At 47.6% G+C, this 12,936-nt stretch overlaps 1 protein-coding gene across 1 annotated transcript; it reads left to right on the top strand.

Annotated features, from left to right (window-relative positions):
* The first annotated feature begins 10,552 nt into the window (after window positions 1–10,552).
* Window positions 10,553–12,037, top strand: LOC131575514 (inositol 1,4,5-trisphosphate receptor-interacting protein-like 1). The gene has a single exon (XM_058831101.1). The coding sequence runs from the start codon at window positions 10,553–10,555 to the stop codon at window positions 12,035–12,037; it is 1,485 nt and encodes a 494-aa protein (XP_058687084.1).
* The last annotated feature ends 899 nt before the right edge of the window (window positions 12,038–12,936 follow it).

The following is a 12,936-nucleotide window of genomic DNA, read 5'->3' as shown; positions in this document are numbered from 1 at the left end:
CCTCTTAAAGGAAAATACTTATATTTTATACTAACATAACAATTACTACACAGACTAAACACTTTATCTTAAACTATTATCTAACTACTTTTAACACACGTGCTCTATATATATGTAGTCTAAGCGTGAAAGCAATTTGCTAAAAGGATAAACACACAATTACAATTTGCTTTATATATAGTTAGATGGAGTGTAGAAGATCTACACTTCTTAGATCTTCTACAGAATTTCTCTAACACGATTCAGTCCTGGAATGTTCACTGCTCCTGTGATGTCAGCTGGCAGCTGATCAGTGACTGAGGGCTTTGATGTTCAAGTTGTTCCTCAAACCCTTCTAAATCTTAAAACAAAGGACACCTGAAAATTAATAGAAACACCACATCATAATAACAGTATAAAATTTCTGTTGGCAGCTGTCTGTATAGTGTTCAGACACAACTGTGTCCTGACAGGTCCACTTCTGATCCAAGTCTGGAGTACCAAGGCTGTGTGATGACTTCTCTGTTCACTGGATCTCATGTGTTCAGAGGCAGACAGTCTGGTCAGATGGACAGGTGACCTTTTTGAACCTGCCAACAAAACACAGGCACTTCTCTCCTTAAAGTTAATGAATTACACTAATCAAATTGCTTTTAGGATATCAATTTCCCCCGTTTTCTAAAAAATAAAAATGAGATGTATTTCTGTTCAACATTAACACAAAACCTTATATATAATTAGTAAGAACCTCTAACAGTTAAAAATTAATTAATATAAAGGTACTGTTAATTATTAAAACACTGCACCAGCATCCCATAGTTAATAAACAAACAAAACCAAAAATCATCAGTAAAGGATTGGATCATCATCTCCGGAAATGATTCTCCAAGCCCACTTCAAAATTGATCCAGCTGTCATATTAATAGGGTCAAATTGCTGAGTCAAAAAGTGACTCAAATACAGTTTTGATACAGAAAACATCTGGATCTGCTGGCAAACATTCTGTCCAGGTAAAGTTAAGACTTGGCCAGGGCCTTAAACTTTAAACTGGAAAGATGCCTCTTAACTCATTTCTAAAACAAGGTTTTCAATAGCAACAGCTATGAGATGCTTATAGCACAACAAACTGTTAAAATGCATTTGTACAAAGCAAATGATTAAAAACTTTAGGTACCAGACTAATTAAATCATTCAGCAGTTGGTTTAATCTGAGGCTTATTCAATGACAGCTAATCTTCTTAAAATTCTGGAAACACTGAAAAATAATAAAGTTATAGCAAACAAAACTGCAAAAATTACAACAACTAAATAGAACTCCTGTTGCAGTCAGCAACCTCAGGATCTCGTCCAGGGAAGCAGCAGGGTTCTGGGGACCAGCATGAAACACCAACGAGACGGGCTCCCGTTCATGAAACCATTTATTCAGCATGGGAACAAACTCAGGTCCAGAACAGAGAGCCCCGAACAGAGGCACAGCAGGGGTTTTTGAGGGACAGAACCCCCGAGGGTTTACACCTTTGAGGGTGGAGTTCAGGGTCAGGGACCATTAGAAACACACCAAGGGAGAACCCCCCAGGGACTCAAACCCAATCAGAACTCCTGGGCCGCCCCTCACAAGGGGCTTGGGGTGGGACAATGTAACTCTTTGTCTCCCTGAGGTCGCTGCAACATCTGCTCCTTTTTTTTTTTTTTTTTTTTCAAATTTTAATTAGGAGCTTAAAATGTTTCCAAACATACACCTTAAAATCTCACCTCTTCCACAGAGCACCCACTTTGCTTTGTGGGACACCAATAGCTCAATAACAAAACACATTAAGCAAACAGAAAAAACAAAATTGAAAACAAACACTTAAATCTCGGACTACGCCGGGCAAATTAAACGGTGATGGTACTTAATGCAAACAATGTTTTTTAGTTCAGTCTCTTCCACTTCAGGATTCTCTCTTTGGAAGGGCACAGCTCTTAGATCTCCTCTCACGAGGGGCAGAATTCTTCGATCTCCAGCTTCGGCTCCGGCTCCCATGTGGGCGTCGCCTCTTTAGATGATCTGGGTGAAACACTGGCTTTCGGAGCTCGGTTACAGTTTCGATTTCCCCGGAGGAGGTGTTGCCCACGATGGAGAAGGCACAGCCCCCAGGGGTGGAGCACCGAACAAAGGGATGGGGCCAAGCAGGAGTTACTGGGAGGTTCGGGAAGGGAAGGTTTGGGACCGGAAAAGAAGGAGCAAGGCGGGAAACCAGGGATCCCAGACCGCGTGGCCGGCGCCATCTTGGGATGGGGGGGGGGGTCCGGGACAGGCTTTCCCGGACAGGGAACGGGAATATGGAGAGACAGGGGGTGAAGGAGGACACGGAACGGCGGGCAGACGGCAGCAGACCCGCAGCACTCTGGATGTTCTCCGTCCCTTGCCTGCCTTCAGGAGAACAGGGGATGGGATGGCAGAGACACCGGGGTGACGGGGAGTCGGCAGCAAGCCCGAGCCACCTTGGCTTTTTTCACCCTTTGTCCTGCCCTTAGGAACAGAGGAAAGGGGAAGGTACAGGGAGGTATACACCAAAAAAAAAAGGAACTTCACAGAAGACAGAAACAGTCCACCGGAAGATCCATACCGTCCATAATCGTCCATAATGTTGATATAATCGTCCATAATGTTGGTATCGTCCATAATCGTCCATAGTGTTAATAGAATCGTCCATAATGTTGATATCGTCCATAATACGTCTCGTTGGGTGATGTTAGGTGCTTGTCCCAGCGTCTGGTCTCGGCTCCCCCACCTCCGTAATCCCTTTTCTTCCCCCATGCCCGAGGCACTCCCAACCCAGCTTCCCTGCCAGGTACTCTCGAGTCCTCCTTTCCAAGGCGGGGGTCTCGCTGGCTCTCAAGCCATCAGCCGGGGACTTACGAGGTGTCCATGGAGCCGGGTCCTGCTGTTCTCCTGGTGCTTCGCTGGATGCCACGCATTCTCTCACCATTTGTTGCAGTCAGCAACCTCAGGATCTCGTCCAGGGAAGCAGCAGGGTTCTGGGGACCAGCATGAAACACCAACGAGACGGGCTCCCGTTCATGAAACCATTTATTCAGCATGGGAACAAACTCAGGTCCAGAACAGAGAGCCCCGAACAGAGGCACAGCAGGGGTTTTTGAGGGACAGAACCCCCGAGGGTTTACACCTTTGAGGGTGGAGTTCAGGGTCAGGGACCATTAGAAACACACCAAGGGAGAACCCCCCAGGGACTCAAACCCAATCAGAACTCCTGGGCCGCCCCTCACAAGGGGCTTGGGGTGGGACAATGTAACTCTTTGTCTCCCTGAGGTCGCTGCAACAAACTCCCAATGAAGTCTAGGGTGTCACAGTCTGCATTCATTTCTGTCCACAAGCAGGTGTTCATCAGTGGTTTATCACAGTTGCTTCAGTTGTAGCTGTCTTCATATTTCTAAAACAATAACTATACTTTACAATTTAAACAAGTGTTTCCAATAAAACATAAAACAATTCAAATTAAACAAAATTTAAACTTAACAATAATTATTTATAACAAAAGGAAATAACAAAACCTAACTTTAAAAAAATATCCAAGTTATACAGCTTAACTTAAAAACATTTAAGTAAACAGTAACATGGATTTACTATAAAAATTATAAAAATTTAACAAATACATCACAATTCCATGTCATCTAGCTTTAAGAATAACCCACAATAACTGCAAATATTACTAAAAATACTCATTCACAACAAGAATTTGCCTAGTATATGCTCAAATTAGCTAAGATTACAAAGTGCAGCCTCTCTAAAAAAAAGCCACAACACAGGATTGGGCAAGTTGTCATTTAGCTTTTGTAGCACTTTTCAGGAACATCAAGTCTAATTTTTAAATTAAAATCTAAAATCTGAATTGATATATATGCTGTTATATGTGTTTTATATAACAAAAAGATTCACATTAAAATTTCCTTATTAAAATTGTCAAAAACTCAGCAAATGGGTAATATATAATTAACATAACTTTGAAATTATTAAAACAAAGCAAAAATCTTTTAAGTTTCTTGGGATACAAAAATACAACATTTAAACTTTTTAATTTATTTTCAAAGGCACTTCATTCAATAAAAACTTATTTTTAAATCTCAATTTTAATTACAACAATCTGCTAATTTATAAACAATACAATTTACAAAACTTCTAGTTTTTTAAATTGTCTAATTAAAACTCTCTCTTTTTGTATCTCTCTCAAAAATGTCCAGGTTTCTGTTGTTTTTTGTTGTTTTATTGCTTTACTTTCCGCGGTTCCATTGAAGTAGCTGTTACTTGTTTCACTGGTGGTTGCCATGGCGACAGCGTTCTGCCGTGTGTTTTCCTGAACTCGGCCGTGCCGGGCTACTTTTTAAATCTGAGAAAAACTCTGAAAACTCCAACTGCATAAACTCATAATTATTTAAAACACAAAATTAACTCCAAGAGGATACATAAACACCTTTTAAAAACTCAAGAAATCATGACTTTGTAGGAAACTCGCTATTATCCCAGCGCTTCTTCCCGGGGGGGGGGGGGGGGGGGGGGTGTGCTGACCCGCTCGTGTCTGGGTTACAGTTAGAACTCAACTGGTCAGCTACTTCCTGCTTGTCGTGCCTTTTCCTTGGGCCCCGACTACCACCCCTGTGGGCAGGCCGTTCCCTCCCCCCTGGCTCCACTCCGCCTCCATCCCACCTTTCCCTTCGCCCCTCACTCCAGGCTCTAACCCGCCTTTTGCCACCCCTCGTTTCCACCGCCTTCGCATTCCAAGAATTCTGCACACATCCACTTTCTTCTCTACATTTCTTATCTCTCTCAACTCCCCAACTGTGCCCATCTTCCAAGGCCAGCTTTTGTTCTTTGTTAAAGACATACTTTTCCCGCTCTATAACATTTTTCTCAGCGCCATCTTTAAGTCCAAGGGGGGATGTGTCTCCCCTTACTTTCTTTGCTACATTTCTGGCTTCTTCTGTTAAATTTTCCCAAAAATCTCTTGTTTTCTGTTGCCCTTCTGAGAGCAGCTCAGGGTTTGGGGTTTTAGGAGGCATATCATCCTCCTGTGTCCCCTTCTGCTCAGCTGAGCTACTCTCATCTGGGGATTCTAAAGTTTGTGTTGTAGCACTCACCCCTAGTTTTGGGGTGACCAACAGACAGCTTTTTGTTGCTGTCCAGGTTTCCTGCTTTTGTCTAGCTTTTTTCAAGGCCTTAACGACCTTCCCCCATAACTTAAAATGTTTCATATTAACAGAATCTACAGTTTCATTAGCCAGAGCTCTGGTACATTTCTCCCACACCTCAGGGTGAAGAATGTCCACTGGCTGTTCTATAATACCGATTTGTAAAAGCTGTGTAACAGCAAGCATAAAATCCTTAGATTTACAGTCTACACCCCACTGTTTATATAGTTCAGATACGACCTTTATCCTTGGGTCCATCGTCGTTCAAGATGCAGGGACGTCTCCCTCGTCTAGGAAAGGTCCAGCCTGTCCTGACCGCTGCTCCTGTTTTTTCAGGGATTCCTCGCTTTCCGGATTTTTTCCCACTTTTCTTCCCGGGTTTCGGCACCAATTGTGGGTTTTCCAAGCAAGGCTAACACCCTTATTCCAGGAGCCAGCCCGTGGCCTCTCTCCAGGGCCACCCTGGCCAATCTACCCACAAGACATCAATATGATGGATGGCGAAGCAATGGCGTTTATTGCAGGGGAATTTGACAATTTATAACCTAGGGTCATTGTGTTACTCCCATCTACATACGTCACACCTAAGTGCTATTGGCTAATTGCAGGTTTTGCTATCCTAACAGAGAGGGGGTCTAACAGCTTCCCGTTACAATCCCGAATTCTTCCGCAGCGCAATGCCCTAGACTACAACACTATTGTGGCCAAAATGCAGGACTTGGTACTTGGACTTATTAAACTTCATCCCTCTGAACTCTGCCCATCCATCCACCCATTCCAGGTCTCTCTGCAGAGCCCTCCCACCTTCCAACAGATCGCCACATAGTCCCAGCTTAGTGTCTGTCATCCACAAATTTACTAGTGAAAGACTCAATACCCTCATCCAGGTGATCAATAAAAATATTGATCAGAACTGGCCCCAGCACAGAGCCCTGAGGGACACCACTGGTAACTGGCCTCCAGCTGGATGCAGCACCATTCACCACCACTCTCTGGGCCCAGTCATCCAGCCAGTTCCTAACCCAGCAAAGAGTGCTCCTGTCCAAACCATGCGCTGCCAGCTTTTCCAGGAGTGTGCTGTGGGAGACAGTGTCAAAGGCCTTGCTGAAGTCCAAATAGACAGCATCCACAAGTGGGTGACCTGGTCATAAAAGGAGATCAGGTTGGTCAAACACAACTTACCCCTTCTAAGCCTGTGCTGGCTGGGTCTGACACCCTGGCCATCCTGTAAGTGCTGTGTGATGACACTCAGTATAAACTGCTCCATTACCTTACCGGGTACTGAGGTCAGGCTCACTGGCCTGTAATTACCAGGATCCTCCTTCCCGCCGTTTTTTGTGAATGGGCATCACATTGGCCAGCTTCCAGTCATCTGGAACCTCCCCAGTGAGCCAGGACTGCTGGTAAATGATGGAGAGCAGTTTCACAAACTCATCTGCCAGCTCCCTCATCACCCTGGGGTGGATCCCATCTGGGCCCATAGATTCATGAACATCCAGCAGCTCAGCAGTTCTCTGACTGCCTCCTCCTGGATAACACGGGGACCGTTCTGCTCCCTGCTACCATCCACCAGCCCAGGAGGACAGTTGTCCTGAGGACAAGCCATCTTCCCATTAAAGACTGAGGCAAAGAAGGCGTTAAGCACCTCCACCTTCTCCTCATCTGCAGTTACTAAATTCCTTCCTGCGTTCAGTAGAAAACAAAGCCTGGTCTTACCCTTCCTTTTGCCGTTAATATATTTGTAAAATATTTTTTATTATCCTTTACAAAAGTTGCCAAATTAAGTTTGAACTGAACTTTGGCCTCTTTAATTTTTTTCCTACATGCCCCAGCAATATACTTCCTGAGAGAACTGACCCTCCTTCCAAAGATGATACATCTTGTTCTTATTCCTAAATTCCTTCAAAACCTAGTTGCCCATCCAGGCTGGATATTTGCCTTGTTGACTCATTTTTTGGCACACAGGGACAGTCTGTTCCTGTGCCCTCAAGATCTCTGTTTTAAGCATGCCCACCTTTCCTGGACTCCTTTGTTTTTAAGGGCTGCTTCCCAAGGAACTCTCTGAACAAGCCTCCTAAATAGCAGTAAAGACTAAAGCAAGACCAAAGTCTGCCCTCTGGAAGTCCAATGTAAAAGATCTTATTGATGTTCCTCCTGATTTCACCAAATATTGAGAACTCTACAATTTCATTATCACTGTGCCCCAAGTGGCCTCCAACCACCACATCTCCCACCAGCTCATCTCTATTTGCAAACAACAGGTCTAACATAGTCCCTCCCCTGGTGGTCTCACCCACCAGCTGTGACAAGAAGTTGTCCTGCACACACTCTAAGAACTTCCTGAACTGTCTCTTTTATGCTATGTTAAGTTCCCAGCAGATGTCTGGCAGGTAGAAGTCACCCACAAGAACAAGGGCTGGTGATCCTGAGACATTCTCCAGCTGTCTATAGGATAAGTTGTCTCCTCTTCTTCCTGCTTGGGTGGATGATAACAGACTCCCAGGAGGATGTCAGTCTTGTTGGCCTTCCCTTTAATTATTATCCACAGGCATTCAACTTCATTGTCATTAGTTTCAATACTCATGGCGTCAAAAACTTCCCAAATATAAAGGGTCACCCCTCCACCTCTTCCCCTTTCCTGTCTCGTCTGAAGAGCTTATAGCCATCAAGTGCAGTGCTCCAGCTATGAGAGTTGTCTCACTAGGTTTCCATGATGGCAACTGCATCATAGTTCTGCTACTGCACTCAGGCCTCCAGCTCCTCTTAATTCTTACCAATTCTGTGTGCATTACTGCATTTGCACCACAACTGGGCTATTGAATTCACCCCTAACCCAGGCTTACCACCTTTAGGCCTTCTTCCAGACAGCCCAGCTGCATCCCCATCCCCCTTCAAATCTATTTGAAAGCCCTGTAAGAGTGTGCTAAAGATAGAAATAAAGCCAAGTTCACTTTTACCTCTGAGAGGACTGTGTGAATATTCGGAGCGGTTTTCCATTAAAACCCCGCCTTCTTTCCAAATGCATCGCATCCCAAAGCCAATGGAAGGGGCACATTACACAGGCAACCAGGACGGCACGACTGCCTCTTGCCATGACACCTGTGGTCGGCTGAGCTTTAACCAGTCCTGTCCCCACCTGCTGCTTGATCCCTAAATTACAGCCTCAAGCTCCCTCTGCCATAGGATTGTTTCTTTCTTCAGGCGGCTAGATTAAAAACCCCACCATTTAAATGAGCTCCAGAGCTGGACAAGATGGGCGGTGGGGCAGTGATTCCTGCAGCGTTGCCGTGAGGTTTGGGCTCTGCCACAGGTGCTGGCAGCATGCGGCGCTACCCTACTGCAGAAACCTTTCAGGGCCAAGCTGGGCTGGGGGGAGGGAGATTGGCGGCCCTCCCAGCTCCTGAGCACAAGGTGAGGAAAAAGAAACGGTGTTACCCAAAAACCCCCAAGAAATGACAAATGATAACAGAGTAAGGAGAGGGGCAAAGGCACAGTTTTGAGTTTTGTCTAGGCAGCACCAAGAGCAGACCATTCAAATCCAGGTGCGCAACACAGAAAATGCCACACGTTTTCCTGTGGCGGGGGGAAAAGGCTCCAAAAAAAGCACAACACAAACCCCAAACCACAATAGTGTTTGAATTTTCTGTCATTTTTGGCTGCAAGAAGCTGCTGTGCACTGCTGATGGCCTCTTCTCTGCGCTCTCCTCATCTTTGCTTGTCTCAGGGCTCTACAAAGCCAGGCTTTGGGGGCTTCTTTCTGCTCTTGCCAGGCCTGAGACCAAACAGCCTGGCGGGCCCGGGGCTGTTAGCAGGAGAGCTGCTGAAAGTCACCCCAAGCCATGCGGCCTTCCCCTGCAAGGCTCCAGAGATACAAGGGCAGAAAGCTGTAGCCTAAGCTCTACTGCACTAGCACCTTGTTGAGCTTGTCTGTCCTCAGGCATCCTTCAGGTTGCCCAGTGTAAATCTGAGCGGCTTTCTTAGGGACTTCGGGCTTTGCCCACACTGTGGCCTTGCTGAAGGCCAAGGCCAAGGAAAGGCTCTCATCTGTGCTGCCAGTTCCATGGAAGGCCCCAGAGCAAGAGGGCATCTCTTGGCTGCCGGGATCCCACCTTCACGGTCTGGCCTTGCAGGTTGGCAAAACCCACGTGGGTATCCTGGCACATTCCGGCACTGACTTTCCCTCTTAAGCTTCCCATTTTCTACAAGGAGAATTCTGATTTTTCCTTCTGCTTGGAAGGGGACGGATTGCCTTGGGTGATGTATTTGGCAGCAAGGTTCTCCTCGCATGGAAACACTTCCTGGCAGCCTTCTGCCCACTGACAAGCCATTTGGTCCCACTGCATCCCGGGGACCAGAGTGCAAAAGCAGCACCTTTCCTCTCCTCTGGGAAGAGCTGGTCTCACAGCCCTAACATCTGCACCCGACACAATGCAGATGGTGCCTGAAGGGAGTTTGTAGCTAATTGGGGCTCATTAGATTTACCAGCCCAGGGAACAAACAATATGATCAGAGGAAATGACCTCAAGTTGTGCCAAAGGAGATTTAGATTGGATCTCCAGGAAGTATTCCTTCAACAAAAGGATCTCAAGCTTGGCAACAGGCTGCCTAGGGCAATCAATGGCTGAGTCACCCCCCTCAGAGAGGTTTAAAAGTCATGGGCATGTGCCATCTGGGGACCTGGTGGAGTAGGCAGTGTTAAGTTTGCAGTGGAACTGTGTGAACTTCAGGGACTTTTTCAAGCCGCATGATGCAGAGATTTCAGGGTAGCTCAAGCAGTGTGGAGTCGAGGCTTAGACTCAATGATCCCCAAGGGTGCCTTCCAACATGGAGATCTAGGAGACTGGCAATGGAGGCCAGAAAGACAAAAGAAAGACCAAGGGACGTTCTTTGAAGAAGATTTACTCCAAAGCAGCCTTAAGCCCTTAACCAGGGCCACTCTAAGTGGCTGAGCTGGGGTAGGGACAAAGGGTGCAGTTGGCTGGCTTGTGATGCGCTGCGGCACCTGTGACATCACAGGGGGCGCCTCACAATGGGGGCAGCTGGAAAAGGCCCCAGCAGGTAACTCTGGCCCTGTATTGCTTGGGCAAGCGGTGAGTGCACATGTGGCGGGCAGGCTGTGCTGGGGATAAGGGCCGGGGCAGAAACGCTGCACCTGGGGCTGGGTTCTCCCTGCTGCATGCAGGGACAGCCCCTCATGGTAGAGCCTTGGCTAGGGTACCAGCTGCTACTGCTGCTGCTGCTGCTGCTGCTGCTGCTGCTGCTGCTGGGGCAGTGGGACAGGCCTTGCTGCCCCCAGATCCCTGGGATTCCCAGACCTGCTGCCCCCACTGCCAGCTGCCTCTTTCCCCGCTCCCCTCACGGCCTTCTCTCTATCCTCCTGCAGACCATGGATACCTGGGTATTGTGGTTCTTGCTCTTGCAAAGCATAGTCCACTACCCACAGCCCGTGGGGGACGATTTGGACGAGGCGACGCGTCTGCTCATGGAGGAGCGTGCAAGATTCCAGGAACGCGAGAGGATTCTGCTGGAGCTGGAGGTGGAGCAGCTCGCCCTGATGCAGAGTGGCCCATCCTGGGGAGACCTGCTCTGGTCTGCCTTGCAGGCCTGGCAGGTCTGGGCATTTGTCGGGCTCTTGCTTCTTCTCTTGCCCCTATGGTTTATGTGGAGGAAGAGAAGGCGTGAGGCAGAGGTCAGCGGCGAGCGGGAGAAGGAGAGCGAGGAAGAGGACGAGGCACGGTCATACAATCTGGCATGGCTTCTGGAGGAGCGCATACAGTGGCCTGCACAGGACCTGCAGGCAGGCTGCGACAGGACAACGGCCATGATGGAGAAATTGCTAAGTGCCCTCAGGCGTTCCTTGGTTGGGACTTTCTTCCCGGTGCTGCACCAAGCCATTGGTTTTGGCAGTGCCTTTGAAGGCTGGACTGAGAGCGGGGAGGAAAGCGTGTACCATGTGCTTGTACCCCTGACTGCTCCCTCAGGCCACATCTTCCGCCTGGAGCGTGACACTGACTGGCTGAGGCCCGGCAGGAACTTCCGCGTCCGCGTGGAGCTGGTGTGCAGCTGCCCGAGGGGGCAGGAGGGTGTGAACATGATGTGCTTCCGCCACCACCCTGACGTGATTGGCATGCTAACTGAGCAGCCCAACCTCCTAGACATGCTGTGCACCGGCTCCTACCTTGACGTGGAGAAAACGGTCTACTTCTTCTACAGACTGCTGGGAGTAAGCTGGCAGCGTTTGCCTGAGTCACGCAGTTGGCATTTAGCGCTGCACTGCTCCCAACGCTTCTGCCACCTCAGGCTGTCCAACGGCCAGGAAAGCTTCCAGGTTCAAGTGATGCTTGGGCTACAGCGATTTACCTCGGACATCTTTATCAGCAGCCGGCCTCGAGGGGCCCACACCCCAAGCACAGTGTGGCCTGAGACCTACAGCATGGCAGAGACAAAGTTCTTCAGGCACATGGCCAGGCAGCTCCCTCAGGACAGCTCGCACCTCAAATGCCTGCAGCTCCTTGCTGCAGCTTTTCAGGAGTGCAAGGGCTTCTCCATCCATTCCATCAAGACCATCATCATGCACCAGCTGAACACCGTACCGCTCTCACAGTGGCACAGCAGGTATTTCCTGCTTCAGCTGTCCGATGTCCTGGAGCAGCTGCGCTTAGCTCTGCAAAAGAAACACCTGCAGCATTTTATTGTGGGCAACCAGAGGCTTCCAGAGGAGATCAGGTTGCCCCGTGACGTACGAACGGCTAGGCCATCCAACCTCTTCCACAGCCTGTGGCAGGATCAGGCTGCCCACTCCCAGGCCATGCAAGCCTACCTTGATCTGCGCCATCGCCTGGCGAGGTTGCTGGCCTATGGCCACTGTTAGCAGGGCTCCTAGAATCACAGCATTGCTAGGTCGCAAGAGCCATTTAACATCATCAAGTTCAAGCCATGCCCTAACACCACCTCAACTAAACCATGACACTGAGTGCCACATCCAATCTTTTTTTAACACATCCAGGGATGGTGACTCCATCACCTCCCCCGAGAAGACAATTCCTCTACTTTTACCACTCTTTCAGTCAAAACCTTTTGCCTAACATGCAACCGAAATGTCCCTTGGCACAGCTTAAGACTGTGCCCTCTCCTTCCGTCACTTGCTGCCTGGAAAAAGAGACCGACCCCAACCTGACTACAGCCACCTTTCAGGCAGTTGTAGAGAGGGGCTAAGGTCACCTCTGAGTCTCTGTTTCTCCAGGCTAAACAGCTCCAGCTCCCTCACTTGTTCCTCACAGGGCTTGTGTTCCAAGGCCCTCACCGCGCCCTCTTGTTGTCCTTTGCATGTGTGTGCTCATGGGGCTTGCAGCTCCTGGCAGACGATCGCTTTTTAGTGCCGTGACAAAGAAGAAGGAATGGGATACACAGACAAATAGATATACACATATATAACTAGAACGTGTAGCTATATATATAAATAGCTACAAAGACTTTTATTAACAGATGTGTTTTTAATAGATACAAATGATAGAGTTCTGTTTTTAATAGATACAAATGATAACAATAGTTTATCAATGATCGTATGATTTGACAAAAAGATAGAGCACATATGTAATGTCACTTCCTGTTGTGACACATATTCATGCTCTACAGTTACTGCATTTATGAGAGGCCAAATTTTTATTACATAGATATACTTAAAAATATATATATACATATATACATGTATTGTATTTAATACAAAACAATAATTTCATAAATAAAATGGAAATGAAATAGAAAACCAAT

This window comes from Poecile atricapillus, chromosome 2 (genome assembly GCF_030490865.1).
Source record: "Poecile atricapillus isolate bPoeAtr1 chromosome 2, bPoeAtr1.hap1, whole genome shotgun sequence".
Taxonomy (NCBI): domain Eukaryota; kingdom Metazoa; phylum Chordata; class Aves; order Passeriformes; family Paridae; genus Poecile; species Poecile atricapillus.
This window is presented reverse-complemented; position numbering and strand designations above follow the sequence as displayed.

What these genes read in the sequence shown, in the direction of transcription:
- LOC131575514 (XM_058831101.1), top strand. Translation starts at nt 10,553, where the DNA reads ATGGATACCTGGGTATTGTGGTTCTTGCTCTTGCAAAGCATAGTCCAC.